The sequence below is a fragment of the Corapipo altera genome, unplaced genomic scaffold (assembly GCF_003945725.1).
Source record: "Corapipo altera isolate COAL_440 unplaced genomic scaffold, ASM394572v1 RXGC01000072.1, whole genome shotgun sequence".
Lineage (NCBI taxonomy): Eukaryota > Metazoa > Chordata > Aves > Passeriformes > Pipridae > Corapipo > Corapipo altera.
The window spans coordinates 47,897-73,732 of record NW_020884943.1 but is presented as its reverse complement, the minus strand read 5'-3'; the positions used below and the strand labels follow the sequence as shown (position 1 = coordinate 73,732).

The 25,836-nt window shown below is 55.8% G+C and overlaps 3 protein-coding genes across 9 annotated transcripts in view; 2 read left to right on the top strand and 1 right to left on the bottom strand.

Moving 5' to 3' along the window:
* The window catches only part of BET1L (Bet1 golgi vesicular membrane trafficking protein like), a 5,584-nt gene extending 1,660 nt beyond the window's left edge, over positions 1–3,924 (top strand). For 3 of the 6 annotated variants that reach the window (XM_027662017.1, XM_027662016.1, XM_027662012.1), the window contains exons 2-4: positions 252–343; positions 1,339–1,452; positions 2,488–3,924. In XM_027662017.1, coding sequence (XP_027517818.1) covers positions 252–343; positions 1,339–1,452; positions 2,488–2,655 — 374 coding nt within the window. In that variant the 3' untranslated portion in view covers positions 2,656–3,924. Of the gene's footprint in view, positions 1–251; positions 344–1,338; positions 1,453–1,625; positions 2,209–2,487 lie in introns of those variants that run through there. The other 3 variants (XM_027662013.1, XM_027662014.1, XM_027662015.1) reach the window with 3 other exon arrangements.
* A 426-nt stretch (positions 3,925–4,350) lies between these two features.
* On the top strand, positions 4,351–10,086 carry VPS51 (VPS51, GARP complex subunit). The gene is made up of 10 exons (XM_027662005.1): positions 4,351–4,578; positions 4,947–5,076; positions 5,315–5,461; positions 5,545–5,761; positions 6,293–7,019; positions 7,244–7,462; positions 8,064–8,285; positions 8,581–8,702; positions 9,099–9,186; positions 9,465–10,086. Exons 1-10 carry the CDS (start codon positions 4,366–4,368, stop codon positions 9,723–9,725), a joined length of 2,346 nt encoding a protein of 781 aa, XP_027517806.1. The 5' UTR covers positions 4,351–4,365; the 3' UTR covers positions 9,726–10,086.
* A 348-nt stretch (positions 10,087–10,434) lies between these two features.
* On the bottom strand, positions 10,435–25,750 carry INCENP (inner centromere protein). Of its 2 annotated transcripts, none has more exons than XM_027662003.1 (17): positions 25,572–25,750; positions 25,348–25,461; positions 24,034–24,764; positions 22,526–22,577; positions 22,354–22,384; positions 21,237–21,315; positions 20,707–20,758; positions 20,116–20,233; positions 19,898–20,032; positions 15,986–16,095; positions 15,545–15,665; positions 14,711–14,833; positions 14,344–14,519; positions 13,964–14,054; positions 13,355–13,468; positions 12,236–12,395; positions 10,435–11,801 (listed from the first exon to the last, which is right to left on the bottom strand). In XM_027662003.1, exons 1-17 carry the CDS (start codon positions 25,718–25,720, stop codon positions 11,587–11,589), a joined length of 2,571 nt encoding a protein of 856 aa, XP_027517804.1. In that variant the 5' UTR covers positions 25,721–25,750; the 3' UTR covers positions 10,435–11,586. The 2 variants fall into 2 exon arrangements, with proteins under 2 accessions (XP_027517804.1, XP_027517805.1); XM_027662004.1 differs by having other exon boundaries at positions 21,240–21,315.
* Between the last annotated feature and the right edge of the window lie 86 nt (positions 25,751–25,836).

Genomic DNA, 25,836 nt, shown 5'->3' with positions numbered 1-25,836 from the left:
CCAAATCTCATCCCTGGATGTCGCTGGGCACGAAGCCCCCAAGCTGCTGCTGCTGCTGGGCCATGGTGGCAATTCAGGGGGCAAGTCAGGGATCCTGTCCCAGTCCGTTTGGGGAAAGTTTGGGGTGGTTTTGTCCCAACCAATCTGGGAGGGTTCCAGAGGTGCGAGGCGGGGCTGTGACCCCTCGGGCAGCTGCACACGTGAGCCGTGCCAGGGCAGGTACAACGTGTGCTCCTCCTTCCTACCCCCAGGACAGAGTCCGAGCGCCATGGAGGACCTGCTGGATGTGGAGAACAAGCGGATGGCCGACAGCCTGGCCAGCAAGGTCACCAGGCTGAAATCCGTGAGTGCCCCTGGGGGGCGGGGAAGGAGGGGCTCTGCTTACCTGGGGGTGCTGCAGGGGATCACAGAACCACGGAATGGTTTGGGCGGGAAGGGGCCTTAAAGCCCATCCAAGTCCCACCCCTTGCCGTGGGCAGGAACACCTTCCACTAGCCCAGGTTGTTCCAGCTTGGATTTGAACAATTCCAGGGATGGGGCAGCCGCAGCTTCTCTGGGCAACCTGTGCCAGTGCCCCAGCACCCTCACCTGTGCTCTGCAGAGGCTTCCTGAGCATTAACAACTCTTGGTTGGTGATACAGTGGTTTAATTTTCACTTGTGTAGTGCCAAGGACACCTTTACAAATTCCCACTTTCCCTTTGAGGTTTACGACGTCATCTGACGCTCAGGAAAAGGAGTTTTAGGCTCAGAGAGAAACATCAGAAAAGAAATATAAAACATATATAAAGCATAAACACCCCTGCACAGAGGGGTGTTGCCAAGCTCACCTTCTCAGGAGAAAAATTCACAATAAAAAGGCAAGGAGATTAATTTTGGAAAATACCTGTGTCTCTGTGCAAATGATCTTAAAACTGGTTTGCTCTTAATATCAAGTACTTTGATTTAGAGATTAGAGATTTAAACTGTTTTTTATTGTTATAAAAATTGTTATAGCATTATAATTATTCTAACAATTATTGTTATGTTATTATAAAATTGTTGTGACAATTATAACATCATTCTAAATTATTATTTAAAAAATAGTAGAAACCACGAAAGAAGTCAGTGACTCACAGTGTAGAAGGGCAGACTCTGAATTCCTGCCCTTGTATCCCAGGGATTAAACACCCTGACAGATTTAGACAGTCAGGCTTTACTTTCAGTGCTGCAGAGGTGGAGAAGTTCAACAACCCTACAGGGAAATGAGAATCATTTTCCTCGTTCCTGTCCCAGACAAGCCCCTGTGTGTCTGCAGGAGCCAGGAAAGCAGCAGGTTGCTTTGACAACTTTCATTTTAGAGGTTCTCCGTACACGACAAGCTCCTGAATTGCCCCTTCCCTCCCTTGTGTCTGCAGCTGGCTCTGGATATCGACAAGGATGCTGAGGAACAGAACCGCTACCTGGATGGCATGGTAAGGGCCTGGGGAGTGGGGCACAGGGCTTTCTGTGCTGCTGGGAAACCGGGATGGCAGCTCAGGCTGGCACACTAGGGTAGATCCCCGCGGTCCCCCATGCCAGGCAATTGTAACTAAATTGTAACTAAACCCGTTCCCAGCGGATTTACTGCTCTGTAAATGTTGGATAGCTGGCAGGTGCAGCATCACCTTGTCTGGGGTTGGTATCTGGCACGTGCAGGGCTGATGTGGGACAGCACACCTGGGAAATGCCAGTGGAGGTCCCTCCTCGCTGGGATTAAAGCTGCCTCCGGGCTGTTCCTCAGCTCTCCCTTGGTGTTTGGTGCTGCTGTATGAACCAATTCCTGAACTCCAGCACCTCCAGCAGGCTCCCTGTGGGGCCTTGTGGGACACTGGTGTCTTCAGAGGGAGCACAGGTGATGCTCGGGGTCCCACAGGCTGTTGGGTTTCCTGGTCTGCCACACAACTCCCAACAAATCAGGGAATTGGGATGAAAGGTGGGATGGCAAGAGCCCTTAAGGGAGAAGCCCTAAATGGGCACCAAACCGTGCTGCTCTTACAGAAGAGGTTTTGAGGCATTTCAGGAGCAACATGAGCAGAAGCTCCAGAAAGGTGGGAACGGTGCTGATCCTGGAGCACTGGAAGGGAAGGACCTTGAGAGAAAGAGGTGGCTGTTGTGCAGCTTCTGTGCGAATGTTTTTAGCCAGGAGGTGGGAGATTCCTCAAGGATTCCTTCATCTGTGGCAGAGTAGGATGGGCTTGATCCTAGGACCCGAGGGAATGGCTGGAGTTGTATTAGGCTGGGTATTAGGGTAAAATTCTTCCCCCAGAGGGTGGCTGGGCACTGGAACAGGCTCCCCAGGGCAGTGGTTGTAGCCACAAACCTGCCCGAGCTCAGGGACACGGTCGGGTTGTTGAGGTGTCCTGTGCAGGGCCAGGAGTCGGCCTGGATGACCCTTGTGGAATCCCTCCAACTCGGGATATTCCATGACTCTGCGATGCCTCCAGCTTGGCTGTCTGTGCCCTCCCCAGGACTCGGATTTCCTCAGTGTGACGGGGCTGCTGACGGGCAGCGTGAAGCGCTTCTCCACCATGGCGCGCTCCGGGCGGGACAACCGCCGGCTGCTCTGCGCCGTGTCCGTGGCACTCATCCTCATCTTCTTCATCCTCTACTACCTGGTATCCAGGGCGGGCACCTGAGCCGGGCTGGGCAGGTGTCACAGGGCCCCGAGCCGGGCAGGTGCCACAGGCCGGACCCGCGGCACCCACAGGCCTGTCCACACCTTCCTGGGAGGAGCCTCCAGCCAGACCTCCTCCTTCCAAGTGACTCTTCCTCCCACCAGCTCCTCGTGTCGCTCCGGCTGGGCCCAGACAGCTCTTCCAAAGCAAGAACATTTGTCTCCAGAGGGATCCCCGTGTCTAACAGGGGTTTGGGGCTGTGACCTCCTGCCTCGGGCTGTTCTCCAGGGCCACTTCCCCGTCACCTCCCTCACCGAGCCCGGGAACTGCTGAGGTGGGGCTCACAAATCCAGGGACTTGTTCATACTCTGAGGTTTTGTAAGCCAGCTGAACTTCGGGAGCTGTAGGGTTTAGGATGCTGATTTACAGGGTTTGGGAGTGCCAGTGTGTGATTTAACATTCCCTGTGGCTGCTCTCAGTTTCCCCGGGACTTGCAGAACTTATCCTTGGTGTCCCTGGGCTGAAAGGAAACCCGTGCTGCTTTGGGATGGAATTAGTGATGGATCTGAGCCTGGATACTCTCAGATCCTCTGCAGAGGAGCAGAACTTGGATTAAGTCCTGGCTTGGCCCTCTTTATCTTCCTTGGTCCAGTTAATTTTGGTTGTTGTGGAGCACTCTGGGGAGATGCTGTGCCAATGAAGCAGAGGTTGAGGTGAGGTGGAATTCCCCCACAGTGGGAGTCCAGGAGGGATTTGCTGATTTGTTTTATGAATTTAGAAGGTACCAGAGGAACCCCTGCCTTGCCTTGGGGGGTGTCTCTGCTTATTTGCCTCTCTCTCCCTGTAACAACCAGGGTCCAGCCGTTCCTCCTCCTCTGATTTAGTCTCTCTTTTGCCTCATCATGGGTGGCTGGGTGTTCCCTTTGCCTTCTCTCTCTTCCCATCGGGAATTCCTTTGTCCTGGAGCTAAGGCACCTGCGAAAGGAATGTTGTCCCTTGTACCAAACTGCTCACAAAACATACCTTGGCTGGATTAGGTGTGTTCTTTTCCACATTTGGGAAAAATCCTGCAGGGAAAGCAAGGAGAAAGGAGGTGGCAGGGGACTTCCTTTGGTTCTTCCTGCTTCCCTGGTGTGTGGCAGCTCCAGGCTCCTTCCCTTTGGGAAGAATCGATGGCCTCTAATTCCTGGAGCAGGCAACTCCTGACAAAAGGCTGCTGGAGCAGCCGGGGGGGGAGGGGTTGCTTTGCCTTTCGTGCTGTAAATAAAGCTGATTTTAGACCTTGTAGTCTGAGTGTTTGTTCCTCATACAAGGTTGATTGCCCTGGCTGTACCTGAGCCACCCCGGGGGTGGAGAGGGACCCTCCGGGGAGGTGGGGGGTCCTGCAGCCCTGTGACGCGCCCGGTGTCACGGGGAAACGAGGATGGGGGGGGACAGGGACACCGAGGCAGGTCTGGGGACAGACTGTGTCTGTCTCCGGTGTCACCAGATCTGCCCGCGGGGGACACGGGCCAGGGGTGGGGGTGCCACTGGCTGCTCACCCTCTGGGGGCTGGTGCCTCCATCCGTGTCTCCGTCCCCAGGGCGGTCCTTGTCCCCGGGCCGCCGCGGGTCCCGGTAACGGGGCCTTTGCCGGATGTTCCGCCATGTCCGGGCCGCGTCCCCGTCACCATGGCAACCGCCCGCCGCGCCGGAAGTGACGCAGCAGGAAGCGGCGGCCGGGGCGGAAGCGATGGCGGCGGTGGCTGCAGGTGACGGGGCCGGGAGCGGCGCCGGGGGCAGCCCCGAGGCCGCCACCGGAGGCACCGGGGGCGGCGGGTGGCGGCGTCCCCACGGGCCGCTCCAGCGCTACTACGGCCCGTCCGCGGCCGAGGCGGCCGAGGCGACTCCGGACCCCACCGACATCAACGGGCCCCACTTCGACCCGGAGGTGTTCATGACCAAGGTGACCTTTGACCCCGTGACCTTTAACCCTCCCGGACCCGGGGACCCCCCCCCGATGGACTCCCCCAGCGCCCCGAGGGGACCCCAGAAAGATCCTCTATGGGGACCCTATGGATCTGCCTCTATAGGAACCCTGTAGGACACTGTATGACTCCCTATAAAACTGGTACTGGGGTGCTCTGGAGCAGCAAGGGGAGGGGGTCTGGGGGCAATCAGAACCACGGCGGGGCAGCTGGGGATCCCAGGAGGGCCCTGCAGGGAAGTTGAGGACCTCGGGGCGGCAATTCGGGGGCTCCCGGGGGTAAATAGGGGGACTGCAGAGGGGACAGCGGGGTGTGGGACAGTTGAGCAGCTCTTTTCCCACCCCAGGTGCGTAGTGAGTGTCCCCTGGGGCAGCTCCTGGCCCGGGAGGCCGCGCTGGGGCGGGAGATCCGCGCCCTGGACAGCGACATGCAGACCCTGCTCTACGAGAACTACAACAAGTTCATCTCTGCCACCGGTGAGAGGCTCCACTGGAGCCTGCTGAGGGCAGCGTTGGGATATTGGGATGTTCACTCTAGAGCCTGCTGAGGGCAGCGCTGGGAAACGAGGGTTTGGGGACGTTCACTCTGCTGGCAGCCAGCCTGGTACCCAGCCTACTCTGGGGGGTGGCGTTTGGGGTACGTTCATCCCGGAGGGTCTGGGGGGTGGCAGGCAGCCGAGGGACCCAGCACTTGTCTCCTGCCCCCCCCCCCCAGACACCATCCGGAAGATGAAGGTGGATTTCCGGCACATGGAAGCAGAGATGGACGACCTGGCGGCCAACATGGCAGCCATCAGCGCCTCGAGCGCCCGCGTCAGCGCCGCGCTGCAGGACCGGCACCGCCGCGGCGCCCAGCTGGCCGGTACGGGGCGGGGGGAACGGGTGGCCCTGGGGGGCAGACCCGGCCCTCCCGGCCCCGTCTCCCTGAGCCCCGTGTCTCCCCAGGGGTGCAGGCACTGCTGCGGAAGCTGCAGGCGCTGGTGGAGGTGCCGGGGCGGCTGCGGCGCTGGGCGGGCACGGAGCCGGCGCGGGCCCTGCGCTGCTACGGCCGCGCCCGCGCCGTGCTCCGGCACTACCGACACCTGCCCTCCTTCCGTGCCATCGAGGACGAGAGCCACGCCATCATGGCAGAGCTGGCCCAGCGCCTCCGCGCACGCCTCCGGTACGTCCGTTCGGGAGCCTGATGGGGGCTGGGAATGGGGGTCTGGGGGTGTTCAGTGTGGAGCCTGCTGAGGGCTGGGAATGGGGGCCTGTGGGTGTTCACTGTGGAGCCTACTGAGGGCTGGGAATGGGGGTCTGGGGGTGTTCACTCTGGAGCCTGCTGAGGGCTGGGAATGGGGGTCTGGGGGTGTTCACTCTGGAGCCTGCTGAGGGCTGGGAATGGGGGCCTGGGAGTGTTCACTCTGAAGCCTGCTGATGGCAGCCTCAGGAAATTGGGGTCTGGGGGTGTTCACTCTGAGCCTACCGATGGCAGCCCTGGGAAATGGAGCCTACCGATGAACTTCAGGGAGTCCCTTATTAACCTCTGTTACTGTTGGAACTCCCTGGTGCTGTTAAGTGGTTTTCCCCCTTTATTTTTTGACCAACTACTGTTCACTCTGGGGCCTACCGATGACTTTTATCGCTTATTCCCCGTTTCCCACTGTGCCCGCCCTTAACCCTGGCACCTCCCACACCCACCCACCTGCCCCAGGGAGGAGACGCTGGACCCCAAGGAACTCACCGAGTGCGTGGAGATGCTGCTGCAGCTGGAGGAGCCTCCCGAGGAGCTGAGCGAGGAGTTCCTGAGCCAGGCGGGCGCGCGCCTGGAGGCCGAGCTGGCCGCGCTGGAGGCCGAGCTGCCCGCCTCCGACCCCTCCGGCGCGGCCACCACGCCGCCGCCCGCCTCCGACATCCTGGACTTCGTGGACCGCGGCAGCTCGGCCTTCGTGGGCACGCTGTGCCAGCTGGCCGGCTCGTACCGCGCGCTCTTCGGGGGGGACGCGGGGCGCCTGGAGCCCTTTGCCGCCGCGCTGGCCACGCGCTACTTCGAGCTGCTGGAGCGGCGGCTGGCGCTGGAGCGCGGCCTGGGCGACACCTCGCTGCTGGTGCGGGCGCTGGACCGGTTCCACCGCCGGCTGCGGGCGCTGCTGGAGCTGCTGCCCGAGGGCGCCGCCGCCGCCGCCGCGCTGGTGGCCCGGGCCGCCCGCGAGCGCGTCGACCGCTACCTGCGCGCCCTGCAGACCTTCTTCCTGGGCTGCCTGGGCGACGTGCGCCAGGCGCTGGCAGCGCCGCGGCCCCCCGGCAAGGAGGGGCCCGGCCTGCCCGACCTGCTGGCCACGCTGGCCGCCTCCGTGCTGGGCCAGCTCAAGGCCGTGCTGGCCTACGTGCAGCTCTTCACCGCCAGGGACGTTGCCTTCGCCAGCCTGCCCTACTTCAAGGTGGGGCACCGCGGGAAGGGGCGCTTTGGGGATGACTTGGGGCTGCTGTGGTACAGGGTGGGGGAGCCAAAGGTAGTCAGGGGATCTCTGGAACAATCTGGGGCTGGCATGGGGCATTTTGGGGGTGGAACAGGCTGGGGGTCACTCAGTGACCGGTTTGGAGCCTGCATGGGGCAGTTTGGGGGGCTTTGTTAAGAGTGTGACCCCCCCCATTTGTGGCACAGGGGGAGTTCTGTGTGGCAGCAGTGCGTGAGGGGCTGGTGGTGGCCTTTGTGCGCTGGCTGTGCCGCACTGCCCGTGGCTTTGCTGACGGCCCAGCCGAGCGGGGGGCCCCCGCTGCCCCCCCAGCCCTGCTGCTGCTCCTCGCCCGCCTCTGCCTGGACTACGAGAACTCCACCATCAGCTACATCCTCACCCTCACTGATGAGCAGTTCCCACCCCAGGTGAGCCCCAGAATGTCCCTAAGGGGACTCTGAATGTCCCCAAGGTGTCACAGATTGGCTCTGCACCCCTCTGTGTCCCAGCCCCAGGCACCACAGCATGGGCACATTCCTTCTGTCTCTGTCCCCAAAACCAGCCCTGAGTAGACCCAAAATGCTCTGATTAGCCCCAAAATAGCCCCTATGTGACCTCACATGGCCCCTCTGTGGCCCTGTGCCCACCCAGGGGATGGTGGTGGGGACAGTGCCCTGTGTGGGGGTTTTGGGATCTTCCCTTTTGTCTTTATGTACCTCCAAATATCCCCAAGGGATCTCAGGACATCCCCAAGACACCCTCCCTGTTCCCTGCCATCACCCGTGTCCATCCAGGAGGTGACCCCGGGGATGTCACTGCCCGTGGAGACAGGAGGGTCCTGACCTGTGCGGTGCCTCCCAAACATCCCTAAAGGAGCACCTCGGGATGTCCCCAGGGGGGTTCTGCATGTCCCAGGGTGCCCCCGATACCCCACGAACGTGACAGGGGCAGTGATGCTGCTGCAGCCACACGGGGCTGGCAGGGGAGGTGCGGGGGTCCGTTCCTTCCTACCTGTCGCTGTGCCCCCAGGACTCGGGCCCGGCGGTGACCCCGGGGCCGGCGCTGTGCGCGGAGGCGCGGGCGGCGGCGCAGCGGCTGCTGGATCACTACGTGCAGGTGCAGGGCGCGGCCGTGGCGCAGATGCTGCGCAAGAGCGTCGAGACGCGCGACTGGCTGGGCACCGTCGAGCCCCGCAACGTCCGCGCCGTCATGAAGCGCGTGGTGGAGGACATCACCGCCATCGACGTCCAGGTCGGGCTGGCGGCCCCTGGAGGGGTCCCCATAAGGTCCTTGAGGGCTTTGGGATGGTCCCTTTGGGTGGGAAGTTGCCAGCAGCTTCCGGATGTTCCAGAGGGTCTGGGTTAGGGGGGAGCTGAAGTCCCTGAAGCGTCCAGAAGGTTTGCGCGAGGTCTCAGTCTGGTCCTTGAGGATCTTTGGGGATCCCAGAAGGTTTTGGGAGGGTCGCAGAGGGTTTGAGGGATGCTGGGTGGTTTGGGGGGGTCCCAGCAGGGGGTTTGGGGTGCTGAGGGTGTGGTACCACACACAGGTGGGGCAGCTCTTCGAGGAGGGGGTGCGGCGGGCGCAGAGCAGCGATTCCAGCCGACGTGCCTTCTCCGTCTACAGCAGCTCGCGGGCACCCGGCCGCTATGCCCCGAGCTACACCCCCAGGTCAGCCCCGGCACCCCCTGTGCCGCTCCTGCAGTACCCATCGCATCTTCCCTGGCACTCTCTTCACACCCCTAGACTGTCCTAATATCCACCTGACAGCCCTTGGCTGTCCCCATGTCCCCAAACTGTCGTAATGACGATCCCTGTCTATCCCAACAATCCCCATGTTCCCCCCAGCTGTCCCAGTATCCCCTGGTGATCCCCATATCCCTTGTGTCCCACAGTTGTCTTGCCCCTCCGTGTCCTGTGACCATCCCCACATTTCCCTGCCTTTCTGTCCCCAAACCACCCCTACATTCTCTCACCATCTTCATGGCCCCTGATGGTCCCTGTGTCCCTGTCCCCACATCCCTGGCTCTCTCAAGTCCCTGACTGTCCCTGACTCCCTGTCCCCAGTGCTCCCATGGACACCCACCTGCTCAGCAACATCCAGAAGCTTTTCTCAGAGCGCATTGACATCTTCAGCCCTGTCGAGTTCAACAAGGTGAGGCCACCCACGTCCCTAAACAGGGCCCCTAAACTGCCCACCTTCCCACTGTCACATGTCCCTGGTGTCCCCATGACACGGGTGGTGGGGCCTGGGGGGTGCTCAGGAGCTGACTGTCCCCTGTTCTAGGTGTCACTGCTCAGGGGTGACCAGGCCAAAGGTGCCCATGTGCCACATGTCCCCAGGCTCAGGAGTTCCCCGGGGAGTGTCAGCCAGGCCAGGGGTCTCCCCATGCCCCTGAGGATGCCACCCCATTGCCCGCTGTGCCCGCACAGGTGTCGGTGCTGACGGGGATCATCAAGATCAGCCTGAAGACGCTGCTGGAGTGCGTGCGGCTGCGCACGCTGGGGCGCTTCGGGCTGCAGCAGGTGCAGGTGGACGGGCACTACCTGCAGCTCTACCTGTGGCGCTTCGCCTCCGACGAGCGCGTGGTGCAGGGGCTGCTGGACGAGGTGGCTGCCAGCGCTGCCCACCGCTGCCTGGACCCCGTGCCCATGGAGCACAGCGTCGTGGAGCTCATCTGCGAGCGCGGGTAGGGACAGGGACCCGCCCTACCTGTGTCACCGAGCGGCAGAGCCCGGCAGGGACACGTCCTGCTACATCTCTGGGGACACACCTGTACCCTCCGAGTCCCCACATGTGCTGTGCTGTCTCCTTCCCAACGTGGCAGCACACAAGGACATCCCATGTCCCCACACATGGCAACGTGAAGGGATACCCCCTATCCCCACACCAGGTCACCCCGTGTCATCAAACCACGCCCCTATTGCCTCCCCACCCCAGTGACACCCTCAGTGTGTGCTGACACCCACAGCCCCCTGTGACACAGTGTCATCCCCTCACCTTGGTGACATCCCCATGTGCCCTTTGTCACTAAATAAATGATGTGTGAGCTGAGTGTTGTGTCCCTGTCTGTACCTGGGGGGCAGGATCTGATCATGCACACAGGGGATCCCACCTCCAGCCAGGCTGACAGCTCAGGGACAGGGGCTGGGCACTCAGTGATGTACCCAAGGGACCCACAGCCATGAAGGCCCCAAACCTTAAAACTCAGGGACCAGAACCCTCTGTGGTTGCTACAAAGTCCTGGGGAACACCCAGGGACACAGATTTTTCCACCAGAGTTGGGAAGTTCTTCCCTAACAAGACATTTCCTGCCTCAAAGAACCAGCACAAAGCAACCCAAAAGGGACAGGCCTCAAACCCTCCATTTCTCACAAAAAGCTGCGAGGAGCCCAGAGCTGGAGACTGAAGTCACTTTATCCAACAGCATTTGGCCAGGTCAGCGGCTTTTGGACAAGAAATTGTGGTCACACAGATACAGACCTGGATCCACAGAGCAGCCATGGAAGCACAAAAGCACCTCATGGATACAGACACCGATAGCCAGACCTGGATTTACAAGGCAGTCCCAGAAGCACAGACACCAACATATTTACATATAAAACCCCCCCATAGTTTTGAGCACATTTGCTGGCAAACAGAGCATTGGATACAGACACACAGATGGGCACGTGGACAGGCTGAGGGCCCCTCACACAGGGCACAGTCCTTACGTGGGTTTTACAGGGAATGGGAATGCTGAGCTGGAATTTTGGTTTGGGTTGGCCAGAGTCCATTTGACAGTGACTTTGACTGAACAGGAAGTGCTGAACAGGCCAAGAGACACAACCAGCTGATACTGAACCACAGCCAAGGGATTAGGGTTAAACATCCTCTCAATCCCATCTGGCCACAGAGGTGGAATTTCAATGAGAAACAAAACTGCCAGGACCTTTGCACGGTTTCTCCTAACAAGGCCCAGAGCACTTGGGGGTCCTTGGGGACACAGTCACATCTGGAGTCATGTCTCTCCGCAGCTGAAGGAAGGTGGGACCCTCAGTGTGTTCCAGCTCGAGCTGTGCCAATGTCAGCCTCGGCCTGGCTGATGGACACGACCACACAGGTGGGAAAGGGAGTAACGAATCCTTTTGGGACTGCAGGAGATGAAGAGCAACACCTGGGAACACCTTCCTGAGAAGAGCAGTGGAGCAGGCCAGATGTGCCCAGGTGTGTGCAATGGTCCCTGATTGTCACTGGCCTCGAGGCCAGCACAGAAGTACAACTGCTGGCAGGTACTGCCAGGCCTGCTCCGCTGAGAGGGGGCATCCCACAGCTTCAGGTGATGTCCATCACCCACTAAAGGTCCGAGTCCGTGCCAGCTCCAAGCTGAGAGTAAGAGAGAGGCAATTCCCTTTGTAGCTTGGCCTGACACAAACCAGCCTCGCCAACCGAGGCGCAGGAACCCGGGAAGAGCTGCCATTTATTACACACTAAAACCTAAATATTTCAAGTGAACAGTGACTCCTTCCTCACCTGGAGACAGGAAATCCTACCTGCTGCACACCTGAGCTCACCTCAGGGCTTCTTGAGGCCGCAGGGCAGCCCCAGGCCCGGCTTGGCCCCCACGGTGGGCGGCGAGTGCCACACGGCCGAGCTGGTGCGCTTGAAGTAGCGGGGCTTGCTCTTGTAGAAGATGTGCTCCAGCTGGGGGCTGGGGATGGCCCCAAACAGCGCATCCACGTCAGGGGGGTTGTAGTACTGCCGGATCACAGCCTGGCTCAGCTGGTTCCCTGGGGGGGCGGGGGGGGGGGGGGGGTTTGTGTTAATGTTGTTAATTGGGATTGCCCCCTCTTGGCTTGTCTCTCACCGCTCCAAGGCATCCTGCCAGAGTATTTGTCACCCGACAAGATCCCCAAGAGCTGGAGGAGCCCCTGACTCTGCATTCCACATAGAATCATGGAATGGTTGGGGTTGGAAAAGACTTTAAAACTCCTCCAGTTCCAATCCCTTGCCATGGGCAGGGACACCTTCCACTAAACGAGGTTGCTCCCAGCCCCACCCAACGTGGCCTTGGACATGGAAGTACTCACTTCACGCTGGGGTAGTTGTAACTAATCCAGGTAGGAGGAGCTGAGCAAAACCCAACACCAGGTTCCACAGCCTGCTGAGGCAGACCTGCCACAGGGGTGTTGGGGCTTCCAGACAGACATCCCCCCACACGTACCCGTGGCCCAGGCAGGGACAGGCTTGCGGGGCTCGCTCTCATCGTCCGTCGAGTCGTCGCTGTTCAGGTCCATCCCGTAATCGTTTGAGCTTGTGATGGCAGGCTTGGGCTCTTTCCTGCTCTGTGGAGTCATCTGGTATGAAGTGCAGGCAGGGGAATTCTAGAAGGCAAACACATTCCACAGGTGTTGGATGCAGCAGCACTGCCCTGCTCTGAGATACATTGGGACTGGCTTGTCCCCAGCCTCCTGCTTTGTCACCTCATGGCAAACCCCGAGTCTGGCAGCTCTTCAGTTTGCACCTAAGAGCTTGAACCAAGTTATGACCCAGTTATGGCTGTGCATGGCCTTCTCCTGTTTAATTAGGCTGATTAATTGGCAAGAGCATGCAGCAAGAGATGGATCTAACAGACCTAATAGAGCAGCAGCTCCACTCAGGTCAAGCAGAGGTTAAATGGAAGTTTTATGTCACTGGAGCAGTAATGTGCACTAAACACTCTGCAACCTGTCTTCTGGGCTTGATTAATGATATAAAACTGACAAATGATGTGCAGAGAACCTGACCACCAGGTCAGCCAAACCGAGTTCATGCTGATGGGAGCAGCAGTGCTGCGAAGTGCAAGGGGGGGGAGAAAACCTACAGCTGCTGATTTCAGGTTTTTTCAACTGAACATTTTCAGTTTTGCAAGCAGTCAGAGAGCCACGTGTTTGTTGTCAGCGTTGAGGACACGGAGGTGCACCCGCAGGTTTCTCCCCTGCCAAACCAACACCGTTCCGCAGGCTCTGCTGCCACCTTGTGGCAGTTCCCAAAATTGACCCTAAATAAAACACTTTCAGCATGTTTTCTGCTCCTGCGGTCCTTCCTGTATTCAAGAGGAGTCCAGAGGGCTCCAATAGCTGCTTGCCTTGTCCCAGAGCCAGAAACCCTGGCCAATCCCTCCTGCTTCTCTTCTCTCTGTCATTGAAATATTCACAGAGTCAACCCCAGATAACCAGGATTTACAGAATTCCTGTGTTATTGGGAAGGCAGATAAAAGCAGAGGGTGGAACTGCCCAAGGCAGGAGCAGTGCTGGGACTGAAGTTCTCTGCTGTCACCCCTAAGGACACACTCCCAAGTTACCTCTTTATTCTCCAGGAGTGGTGCCCGGGCACTGTCTTTGGCCTTTTGTTCCTCTGACAATTTCTTCTGCTCTTCTTCCTGCCTCTTCCTCTCCGCCAGCATCTGCTGCTCCCGCTGCCAAGTGACACCCATGGAATTACCCTTAGGGATTACACTGCCAACCCAGGCATCCATCTTTGTGACAGGCAAAATAACTAAGCACCCAACTGCAGCTCATGCAGCTGAGGAGCACTTGGGACAAGGCACACTTCCCTCAGAGGGGTACAAACCCACGGACACCCGTGTCAGAGCATCAGCTGCCTTTCCCTGATAAAGCCAGAGCCCCAAACCTTGAAAAGCTTGCTGCTGACTTCAGGCTGTGAAAGCCAGAAACCAGCTGACCATCTGCAGGAGAAGTCTGTGCTGCTGATCTTGGCCTCTTTCTAGACTAGTACACAATATTTTTAGAGGCCAAGTCCCCCCACTGCACCGTAACCATCCCAAACAGGTCAAACTTCCAGTTCAGAAGTGCCACAAGTGGCTCCTCAGGGCTCCCCACAGTGTCCCAGCTGAGCAGGTCTGCTGAGGTCAGCCATGTGGCTCTCCCCCTCCCCAAAACCGAGCACTTACCTCTTTCTTCTCCATCTCCTTGCGGAGCCTCTCCTTAGCAGCCTGTGCTTCCTTCTGCAATCGGGCAGCCCTCTCCTGCTGCTCCCGGAGCCTGAGAACCACAGCACAGGCCCTCAACTCCCAGAACAACACCAGGGTCCCCCCCCGGCTGCCTGAAGCAACCCCCCCACCCTCACAGCTTTTCAGACACCCCCCACCACACTCCCCATATCCCTGAGCCCAGAATTCCTCCTTGGCAGCTCAGCGTGACGACAGTTCAGAGTTGTGCTGTCACCTCAGAGTGGCTCTTCGCTGCTCCAGCCTTCCACTCCTGCCCTCTGTTCCAGCCGTGTTTCAATCCCAGCACAGAATTTGATATATAAATGGTGATTTTGCCTTACTTTTCTGCCTGGATCCGCTCCTGCTCCCTCTTCCTCTCCAGTTCTCTCTCTGCAGCCAGCTGTCTCTCCCGCTCCTGCTCGGCCTGCCTCTGCTCAGCGATCTTCCGGGCACGCTCCTGCTCCTCTTCCCTCTTCTTCTGCAGCAGCTCCCTGTGCCGCCGCTCCTCCTCCTCCTCCTGTGAGCCCAGGCAGGCATTACTCACCTGACAGGAGCAGGCTCCAGGAGACAGCACCAGGAACCCCTCGTTTGGCCCAAATCCCCATCATTACACAGCAGGGAAACATCTCGGGGGTGAATTCCCAAGTGCCCAAGGCAGGTGGATCCCCCTCTCCTGTTTGCCTGTGGGACAGGACAGGCCCCACATACCTGCTGCAGAGCTCTTTGTCTCCTGGCCTCCTCCTCTTGTCTGCGCCGAGCCTCTGCTTCCTCCATCTTCCTGGCAGCCGCCCTCTTCTTGATCTTCTCCTCTGCCAGCCTTTCTTCCCTCACCTGGAGCACACACAGACCCGGATCTCAGGTGGGACAGCACTGCAGGACACCTCACAGAGTCAGAGCTCCCACCCTCTCACGGGCAAACCCTCCCCTCCTTTGCACCCAGGAGCCAAAGGGGCCTGTGCTCTGTTTTTAAAAGGTCACATTTAGGGCAACAACCTTGTTTTACATGCCCCGGGGAAGAGCTGATCCCACCCTGGTATTTACACATCCAGTCCCACAAAGCCATTGGAATGTATCCTCAGAGCCATGCAATCAGAGAGGCAGCTGGGGATAATTAAAGCAGACAGATGACCACTATGGCCAGTGCACAAATTGCCTGGAAGTCTGGGATCCGAGGAGGAAGGCTCCAGAGGAAGGATGTTTGCTTTCCCCCCTCCAGTTATTACTCAGCTGGGAGAAGCAGCAGACAAAGCCTCGGGGCCATTAGGCTGCCTTTATCCACTGCACATCCTTCCTTCTCCCATCTACCAGAGCACTAATAAAGCCCATTTAGATTCATCATTCTGGAAAAACAGGGGGTTCAGCCGCCATTTGCTGTAGCCAGAGAAAGGCAGTCCCTCAGGATCACCGAGGCTCTGGAAAGTTCTTTATCCAACTGTTCTCTCATTCAACCTCTAGAATCCAAGCAGCCTCCGTCGCCCTTTTTGGAAGAGGCACACACCTGTGTGGCACCAGCTACCTCAGGGAGCTCTGTGTGGGCCGTACCTTCTCGGTCTTCTCGTCAAACAGTGCTATCTTCTGCTCGATCTTCCTCTTCCTCGCCTTCTCCATCTCCTCCGCCCGCTCCCGGGCCTGCAGCACCTTGCGCAGGCGCTCCTCCCGCTTCCTAGGGACACAGCCCAGCTCACCGTGCTGCTGAGCCCCTCACAGCTCAGCACGAGGCCAAAGCCCACAGCAGGAAACTCAGCGGCCCAAACTCCACAGTAGTTTGAGCACCAGCCGTGTTTAAGCTCTGTCAGAGAGGGAGGACTCGAGGAAAAGAAGCCGCAGCAGCTGGCAAGGACAATTCATGTTTTGCATCAGCATTCTAGAGAATTCTGAGAACACACTGCCCGTGCCCACAGGAATTTCTGCTGTTTGCATGGGCTCTGCAAGGTAAAACACCTGGACACAGGTACCTACAGCAGCATGACCACGCCTACTCACAGCTTTGCTTCCTCTAGTCGCCGTTTCTTCTCTTCCTCCAGTCTTTGCCTCCTCAGCTGCTCAGCTTCTTGCTTCTTCTGCAGAGCCTCCAGCTTCTGCCTCTCCTTTTCCTGAGGGGAATTGAAATGTGATCGTACCTACCTGCCAAGGAGCTCCTTCCCACCTCACTCACTCAGGGGAAGGGCACAGAGGTGACAGCAAGGAGCTGCAGGCAGGAACACGGGGTGGTGACAGCCCTGGAGCAGAGCTCAGGCAGCGATCCGGTCGTGAATGGATATATGCAAGGAAAACAAGGCAGCGGTGTGAACGTTGGGGAGCAAGGGCAGAAGCTGGGACACTGAAACAGAAGCATCATCCCTGGAAGCCCAGGCAGCATCCCCAGGGATTGCAGGCAGCCAGCCCTGTGCTTTCTCTTGGTGCAAAGGATCCACAGAGCAGCGCCAATGCCTGGCACTGGTCCCGCTTCCTGCGGCGAGCGCGGGGACAGATGGTGCTCCAGGAAACACCTCAGGCTCCCGCTGGCGCCTTTGCCTCCCACAAAGCTCTATCTGGTGGTGAACCACCACCACTCTGAGAGCTCCCAGCCTGCTCCAGCACGCAGCCAGCCAGAAATGGGAGCCAACCAGAAATGGGAGCTTTTCTCCTCGTTTTCCTGACCCAGCCTAGACACACTGTCAGGTAGGGCAGTGAGATCCAGCCACCACTACAGCCCCAGCAAATGGATTAACATCAGCTCACTCCATGCCAAAGCAGGCCTGGTCTCAGCACCAACCCATGGATCAGCACTGGGAATATCCAAGGGATTCCCTTATGCTGGGCTCTGTGTTGTAAAAGCTTTGTGCTATCAGCAGCCAAACTGGTTAATATAAAACTAACAATCACGTCTCATTGCTCTGCTGCTATTTAGTTATGTTTAGCTCCCACACGGAAAAAGTCCCGAGGGGAAGCTGCCTGTGCTGGAATGAAACCTAAAACATAACATTCCACGAACTGACAGCAGCAGAGGAAGCACTCCCCAGCCACAAGACTCTTTTCTCATGGTATTAACTCCTTTGTAGTACTGACACCAACATCAGCAGGAGCCCAGCGAGACTGAGGCTGGAACCCTGCACCGCTTCCCAACAGCCTTCCCCGACCCCCTGGAGCACAGCCAGGCTCTGAGCAGCACAGCCTGAACGCTCTAGGAAGCTCTGCTATCAGGCTGCTCAATGCAGGAACAGCAATTCCTGCATCCTGCCCTCATCTCCCTTCCTCCCAGCTCTCCTGCAAGGGGAAACCAGCCCCAGTGAGTTACTGGGTACCAGTAGAGCACTCTCTGCTTCCACCACGGCTCTGGGTGCATCCAGGAAGCTGCAACCCTTGTCTAGAACCAGCTCTCAAATCCCACCCTCCCAAACTGCTCCTGCCTGGGCAGCCACAGCCCACGGGGAGCCGGGCTGCATCATGCTGGGAGCTCCCCTGAGATATATACAAACTAAGTTAACAGGTATTTTGTTATCTTGAAACCTTTGGTAAGAACACTGAAACTTAAAGGCTTTGAGCCTAATTTTCATTAGTTCTCCAGTACTCTGCTTAAATTGTTAAGCTTGTTAAGGTAGGTAAAGTTGTTAAGCTTTAAAGTGCACCTAAATAGAAGCAGTCGTTGTGATAATTTAGTCACAATAATGTATTTAAAAGGTTCTTAAGCATCTCCCTGTCTTGTTAATTAATGTATTCACGTTATTGCCACAGAAGGTGAATTTTCTTGGTTTTTTGCCCCTCTCTAGTAGAGGAGGAAGAAGGACTTTCTTTGTTGTCTAAAATTGCCTTTTGAGTGTGTCTCCACAAAAGCAGAACACCAGACAACCGCCAGAGCAAACAAGACAAACTGCCTTCAGTGAGAACAAAGAAAACTTTTCTGATTCTTGTGATATCCACAAAGGATGGGAACCACTGAATGCTTGCCTTTGTGTCTGCAAGTGCAAAGTGATAAAGACTTTGATTTTGTTATTAAGGTAATGTTCAAAATGCTTATACTCTGTTTTCTAATTGTTTCAGCAAGCAAAAAGATTCCGTGGTAATTTATACAAAGACTTATATAGGATTTCACGTGAAGGTTGAGAATGATAAATAAATATTTGATTCCTTCTGCCCTTACAGCATTAAAACATGCAACACGTGGAGTTACACCCAGCCTTCAACCTTGAGGTATAAAGACAATAAAAGCATAAAATGACTCTTTGCTTTTACTTCAAACTCCAGCTAAAGGACCACGTTTCAGCATTCCATTTTGAAGTAAAAAGACATTGAGAGCCATAAAATGACTTACTGATTTACTTCAAAAAACTACAGAGAAACTGCGTGTTTGCCTAACCTCTACACCTGTTTGAAATCACAGACAACTTAAACTGGTTGCTTGCAAAGGATGCTAAGTTTCAAGCTGTGTTAACATATATTATAATGATAATTCGTTTTAAATACTGTGTTGTTATGATGATAACTTAAGTCTACTTGTTTACAGGAGATGCTGAATTTTAAAGTTGTGTTGACATATTGTGATAATAACTTGTGTATGTATCTTTGAATGTATTGACTTTTGGTTTTCTATAACAGAAAAAAAAACAAACGAAGGGGGGAAGACATCAGGTAAGACATGATATAGGTTTGTTAAGCCTTATATTCTTCATATTAATTCATTTTCAAATTTTCAAAACAAGTACAGCTGCCAGATATGACTACCAGGAGTGACAGACTGAAAAACATGCAACCAATAACCACTTATAAATCTAAAATGCGTAGTTAATAAATACATAATAAAAATTCTAAGGACATAATAAAAATTCTAAGTACGAATGGGTGAGTGTGAATGAAGTGGCCACTTCTGCATGAATGAGAGAAGCTGTGTGAACATGTGTGCCTTGAGCAAATTACACTTGCAGCATAACACTTGTTCTCTAAGGGCCCTTTTCTAGAAATGGAGTTGAATTTCTCCTGGTTACCCATTACATGCAGGCCCTTGGAGAAGTGAGAGTCGATGTTTCACCTGGTTATGCAAAAACCCTCAGGTTAATAAAGTTGTTGTTTATCCCAAGTACACACAAACCCTTAAGAAATGAAAGTACAAATTTCTGTCGGGCAAGTCTCAAAGATTACAGGTAAAGGTTCAAATAAGTAAGTTTGTTGAGAGACCAAGGTGACACAGTAGTGAGTTTACAAAGTTTAGAATGCACTGTTATGTGCAATATTCTGTATTTCCTCATAATAATAAGGAAGAGGGGAGATGCAGGAGTTGGGTTTCAGGCAAGGTGCTAAACAGGAGCCTGGGAGATGTAGTTCCCAAGTACTCCCACACACATGGGCAGTGAGATACCCCATGGTGATTGGTCAAGGGAGACATGTGTTACTTTGAACTCAGGTATATAAAGTGTTGTTTGATTTGAATAAACGGATTGGGCTGGGAACTCCCAAAAAGCTAGCTGGATCCGTGTCATTTATTTACTTATTATATTAATAAGCCACATTGTCTGACTGCTCCCACATCCAGGACAGCCTTGTGTTTCCTCCTGCTTCAAAGGTTGGGAGGATCTCAGAAGTTTGGGTTTAAGAGGCATTTGTTCAGTCTCTCTCATGAGACAAGTCTTAGCAAGGAGACCTGAGATGTGCAGGTTTCACACTCAGCATTCACAATCCCCTTGATTTTTGGTTCCCAGTTTTCATCCTTGATTGTCACCTGTCACTGCAGGAATGAAGCTTATAGTCCAAACTGGAATTCTTTAGGAAGCTGACTAGCCCAGATCTTATTTAAGTGTAAACAGACAGCTTCAGGTTACTTCTTAGTTCCAAAAGGGTTGCAAAGTTTCCTTTGTGTCTGTGCTTTAGGTTAGGCATTAATCAAACCATCGTGTACTGGCTTGGAGCAGGGTTTCCTCTTACCTTAGGAGCAGCCTGGAGAGGGGTGTTGTATCTGATGAAGGATTTTATGACTCCATTCCTCCCCACGGAGCTGGGTGTCATCAGGAGCTGGTTCTTCTGTACAGTGTGAAGGAACGTCTTGAACGGGCGCACGACCTGCGGGAGGAACACCACAGCCTGAGCAGCAGTGAGTAACTAAGGGTCTTGGGGAGGTAACTCCAGGGTAACAAGGATCTTACCTTGCTGGCTGGGAAGACTGGGGATGGGGTCTTCTTCCTGGGAGGAGACAGCCCTCCCTCCTCTGCCTGCTGCTGGTCGTAGCGCTCGTCCACGGCTCTCTTGTAGCTCGGCTTCCTCCTGTGAGACAGCACAGCCCATCACACCTGGAAAACCCTTCTGATGTCTCAAAGTCAGGGGTGGAAAGAGCCATAAACTACCCCAGCTTAAAAGAGATTCCATTGGGGTGAGGCCCTGGCACAGGTTGCCCAGAGAAGCTGTGGCTGCCCCATCCCTGGAAGTGTCCAAGGCCAGGGCTTGGAGCAATCTGGGATAGTGGAAGGTGTCCCTGCCCACGGCAAGGGGTGGGACTGGATGGGCTTTAAGGTCCCTTCTAAGACTGTGCACGCACAGGTAATTGGCCAATAAAAAATTCCTAATGCAATAGAAGAGAGAAATTAAATCACAGAATCATAGAGGCAGGAAAAACTTATTTGCAGAAGTTTCACTGTCACGAACACTGAGGCCAGTGAACAACACCCCAGCATTTAACCGGCTCTGAACTGGTCCACAGTCCCCTGAGGCACTTCCAACCAGTGATCCTATGGACATACCTTGCACTCTGAGGTGGATCCAGGGTCTCCCCACCCTTGTTCAACTTGTTTTCTGAAAGAGAACAGTTACACAGTGAGTTCCAGCAGGCAAAATTCCCCTCCAGCCCAGGTTTGATGGCAGGGAATGGATGTAGCAGCTCGCTGAACAGCAAAACCACCTGCCATGAGCTGGGCACAGCAGGACCTGGCTCACACAGCACCATTCCCACCCGGAAACTCCAGAGAAAGCAGAGCTGCCCAAAGCTGTCCCTGCCCTGCAGCTCACACCAGCACTGCTGTGTTCTGCACAGCTTCAGCAACGGGGCTCAACTGGGCCTCCCACAGCCCTCATTACACCCATCTCCATGTGCTTTCCGTGGTGGAAATAACGCCAGCAAAGAGTTTCCTCACTGCTAATTGTCTGAAGCAAATCCTCCCTCATCAAACATTAATTAGTCTTTCAAACTGAGCTCTCAAATTAACCAGCAAGATTTCCAGCTTCCCAAAGCAGTAACTTGCCCAAGTCCTGCCCCAAACCCCTCTGGAATTACCGCTGTTGCTTGGCTCCTGTGGCTGCCCGTGTTTGCTGATGGTGTGGGAGGAAAGGGACATCTGCGGGCTTTGGGAATCCTGTGGGAAAAGCAGAGGGGTTTCAGGACAATTCCACGTGGAGAGGGCCCATTCCTGGTTCAGACTGTGGGGTGATTCTGACAAGGGCATGCCCAGCAGCATTACCAGGGAACACCAAACCACCTCTTGGCAAAGTCCTGGATGCTGCATCATCAGGAGGAGCACGGACATTAACAGAACATCTGTGCTGCTTAAACTCAACAAACCCATCAACTATTAAGGACAAAAGCCTTCCAAGCTGTAAATCTGTGCTGCTGGAGCTCTGGCCAGAGCCAGCATGCCCATTTCCCTGAGCAGTGATGAATGTGGAGCCCAGAGACAGCAGGCAAATGGCTCATTTCCATGATTTATCTGTTTGCTGTGGGACACCCATCGCTGCTCTCCGTCTCTGCACTTACACCAGAGCAGGCTCTGCTGGGATAATGGGCTGTGGCTTCTAGAATTGCTCTCTGCCAGCATGCACGAGCATTACCTCCCCCAGCCCACGCTGGCCAGCCAGCAGCAGGTTAGGAAGAGAGGAAAAAAAGGTTTATGGAGATTTTATCCTCCCCAGTTGCTTCTGTGGGGCTCCCTTCCAAGGGCAGACCTGAGGCTACACCCTGTAACCCAAGAGAGGACACAGATCTGATGAACCTGGGCTGAGAAGGACCTGACAGAGACAAGGTGTGCATTGACATTTACTCTGGACAAGACACCAACATCACCCTCATCAGTGAGGATTGTGGAGGGAAAGGTTTTGACCTGAATAATATTCACAGATTTCTGTGGCTGTCTGAACTAAGAAGCAATGAATTACCTGCAGGACTGACCAAAAGGTAAAAAGGAGCTTTAAAAATACAGAAAATAACAGCAGTGTGCAAACCATAACACCAGCTGAGCTGAACTTCCCTGAATTATAAGAAGTTTTTTTTTACCTCAAGAGATTTGGGACTGAATTTTCACACAATGATCTCTAGCAAGAGGTTAAGAAGGAAAAGCCACATTTTCCTCCCAAATCCACACAGACACAAATGCTTTTAATCCCTGTTCAGATCTTACCTTGGAGGGGGTGCAGGGTCCAGGAGGAGGCCTAGATGAAAAGACAAAAGACACTGTGTTTAGTAACACTAAGGAAACTGGAAAGCCACTTGGATTTTACACCAGGAGTGGCAGGGGAAAAGTCCTGCAAGCAGGATAGTAAGGATAAATAAACAACCAAAAGCATTCTCACCCAGCTTTGACAACAGTTTCTTCCTCCTCTGGAATATCTGTAGAGCTGGAGGCTGTGGGAAAGGAAAAAAGCACACCTGAGCTGTGAGTTTTGGGTGCAGGCCAAGGACCTGGTGGGATGGGGGTTGCTCCAGGCACTGCAGAGGGGTTTGTCCTGCCCCGGGGCAGGGGAGGGCACTGGAGCACACCCAGGTGGCACTGCAGGAACGCTGCTGGCAATTCCAGTGCAGGAAAGCAGCATTTTCAATTATAGATGAGTTCAGAGAAATATTCCATGAGCTGGAATTAAGGGGGATGGGCTTGGCCCTGGGCTCATCTGCAGGGCCATGCCTGGACATTAAGAGCAGTTAGAGCCAGCCTTATTTACAGGGGGAGTGCTGCTTCCCAAAACAGTATTCCAGCTGGCTCTGCCACAGCGAGCTCAGAAACTCTGGCACAGCCAGAACCTGCCATGAATAATCACAGAATCACACAATCCTACTGTGGTTTGGGTGGGAAGGGACCTTAAGGATCATCCAGTCCCACCACTCAGCCATGGGCAGGGACACCTTCCACTAGCTCAGGTTCCTCCAGCCCAGTCCAACCTGGCCTTGGACACTTCCAGGGATGGGGCAGCCACAGCTTCTCTGGGCAACCTGTGCCAGGGAAGAATTTCCTCCATATATCCCACCTTGATTTTCCCTCTTTCAGTTTGAACCCATTTCCCATTGTCCTGTCACTCCAGTTCCTGATGAAGAGCCCCTCTCCAGCTTGTTTGCATAATACAAAGGAGAGATGACATCCATCCATTTGCCCTCCTGCACTAACTCCAACACTTCCATCCCATGGCATGAAAGAATATTTAAATCAGCCAGTCCTTCCCCAAACCTGCATCTATCACCAACTGTAGAAACATGGGAGACTTTTAATCTATAAAGTTCAGCCTCAAATTCCCCTTCTCAAAGAAGCTCTAGAACCAGCAGCCAGATCCTGGGAAGAGGTGAAGGACCAGGGAATTTGTGAGAACTTCACTTTCCAGGAAATAGGCAGGGCTCTGGGAGAGCCCATCATTCCCTCTGCCCAGAGAAGCCGTGGCTGCCCCATCCCTGGAAGTGTCCAAGGCAAGGCTGGGTGGGGCTTGGAGCAACCTGGTCCAGTAGAAGGTGTCCCTGCCCATGGCAGGAGTTGGAACTAGATGGGCTTTAAGGTCCTTCCAACCCAAACCACCCTGGGATTCCAGGGTTAACAGCTTCACCCAGCAAATAAGTAATGGTTAAAGTTAAACTGAAATAAAGACATTGAGGCTGTTCTGTGATTTACAAGGTTGAATTCACAGTTACCTGAGTTCAGGTGCTCACGGGAGGCTCCAGAAAGCCAGGGAGAACTTCCACGAGGGACTGCAGCTTATCTAGCCCAGGGAGCTCAGCTGCTACCCCCACATGGAATAACTAGCCCTGGCACATTGGTTCCCTCAGCAGTAAAGACAAAGAGCAGGAGAGATGCAAACTCCCTGGTAGCACCCAAACTCACCCTCTACAGAGCTGGAGGACATGGATCCCTGCAGAGCCATCTTCCTCTTGCTTGCTGCCCTGGTGATGGATTTCTGGACCATACTCTCCCTCTTGCTGGCCAGGGAGTACTTCTCTGCCAGGGAGGTTCTGCGGCTCAGGGAGGTTTTACCCATCAGGCTCCGGCGCACGGAGCGGCGGCTCCTCCGGGAGCCCGTTGGAGTCCCTGGGTTGTCCCTCAGGGGCTGGGAGGACTGGTTGTGTTCCCAAGCGGGGCCATTCCCCTCCTCCAGCCCCACCCTTGGGCTCAGGTCGATGGTGACATTGGCTGCCTTCACCTGCAGCTCAGACACAGCCTCACTGGCCTCGGGAGTATAGGGAACCACCAGCTCAGGGGCTGTGGGCACCGGCAGGGATTTGGGAATGCCGCGTTCCTCGGGAGAGCCATCCCCTGAGCTCGTGGGGAGCAGCTCTGCCGGCTTCGCTGTGCTCCTCTGGAGGGGCACCGCAGTGCCAGTCGCATCAGCTTCCACCCAGGGGTCCTTCCCCACTGCCTGCAGGGCAGGAGGCGTCTCAGAGACCACCTCGGAGCTCCTGACAGAGGCTGCGGCCTGGGATCGTGTCACACGCTGAGGGGGAGAGTTTCCTTTGGCCTCGGCTCTGCTGAGCTCCAGGTTTCGTTTGTCCTGGAGTTGCTGAGAACATCGCACAGAAGGCAATGGTTTGAGGCTGCTCTTCCTCCTCCTGGACAACCTGGCCACGGGAACGGTGCATTAGATGGGAATGGGAGCCGGGAACAGCCTGAAGCCCTTACTGTGCACACATGGGATTAGAGCCAAAACACCTGGGATGGGCCCAGGGTACACAGAGCTGCACAAAGCAGCTAAAGCAAGCAGTAATTAAGGGATGCAATTACTTCAAAGTGGAAAAGATAACGGGAGACAGAAACCTGGGAACGTAAAACAGAACCAGGTGACAAATAGTAGCACTTTTCATGAGAATTAACGCTTTCCAGTGCTTTTCGACCCTAAGGCTGCCAGCACCCTGGGTACAGGGTCTGACTGGACCATTAACACCGGGGGGATTCGCGGGCCGAATAAGGGGGGACCCTCTTGGGACAAAGGAGGGGAACCCCCCCCGGGCGAAGAAGGTAGGGGGGGCCCGCGGGACACGCTTCAGGTAAGGGATTATCTCCATGAGCCCTTGGCAGGGGGTCTGTTCAACCTCCCATGCGCTCCCCCTCTTTCCAGACCCCTCTGGTTGCCTCTGCGCTCCCCCTCCCCGCGGCCCACCCCCAAGGGGGGCTCCGGGGCCCCCACTCCCACCATCCCCTCACCGCTTCCTGGCCGTCTCCTGTCCCTCCTCGTGCAGCGTCGACCGCAGCCTCCTCCGCTGCCGGTTCTTCTGCGACGGCGTCTTGGGCATCAGCTCAAGCTCCTCTTTGTAGTCGCTGGAAGGGAAGGGGAGAGCGACGCGCGGTCAGCTGGCCGAGGCCTAGCAGGGAACCGGGATGTGTGCATGTGCGTTGGGGGGGGGGGGGGGGGGATGTTTTGCCATTACCTCACAAACATCCTGAACGCCTCCTCGCAGATTTCCTCTAGCCACACCAGGTCGGTGCTGTCCACCTGCCGCAGGAACCCAGCCAGGCGCCGCCCGCACTCGGCGGGCAGCTGCTGCACAGAGCGCGCCGCCACCGCCATGGCCGCCATCGCCTCAGGGCCAACGGCCGCGCGCGAGCCCCACTGTTTAAACCCGGCGCGCGCCCCGCCGTCCCTGCCAATCACCGCCCGCCGCCCGCCGCGACCGCCCTCCCCATTGGCTGCCG

Excerpts from the sequence above, each read along its gene's own strand:
- VPS51 (XM_027662005.1), top strand. The coding sequence starts at position 4,366 with ATGGCGGCGGTGGCTGCAGGTGACGGGGCCGGGAGCGGCGCCGGGGGC. Across the intron at positions 5,077-5,314 it reads CAAGTTCATCTCTGCCACCG|ACACCATCCGGAAGATGAAG; the intron begins GTGAGAGGCTCC and ends CCCCCCCCCCAG. Across the intron at positions 9,187-9,464 it reads GCCCTGTCGAGTTCAACAAG|GTGTCGGTGCTGACGGGGAT; the intron begins GTGAGGCCACCC and ends GTGCCCGCACAG.
- INCENP (XM_027662003.1), bottom strand. The coding sequence starts at position 25,720 with ATGGCGGCCATGGCGGTGGCGGCGCGCTCTGTGCAGCAGCTGCCCGCC. Across the intron at positions 20,234-20,706 it reads GATCCACCTCAGAGTGCAAG|GAGGAAGCCGAGCTACAAGA; the intron begins GTATGTCCATAG and ends GCTGTCTCACAG. Across the intron at positions 11,802-12,235 it reads TGTCCCTGCCTGGGCCACGG|GGAACCAGCTGAGCCAGGCT; the intron begins GTACGTGTGGGG and ends CCGCCCCCCCAG.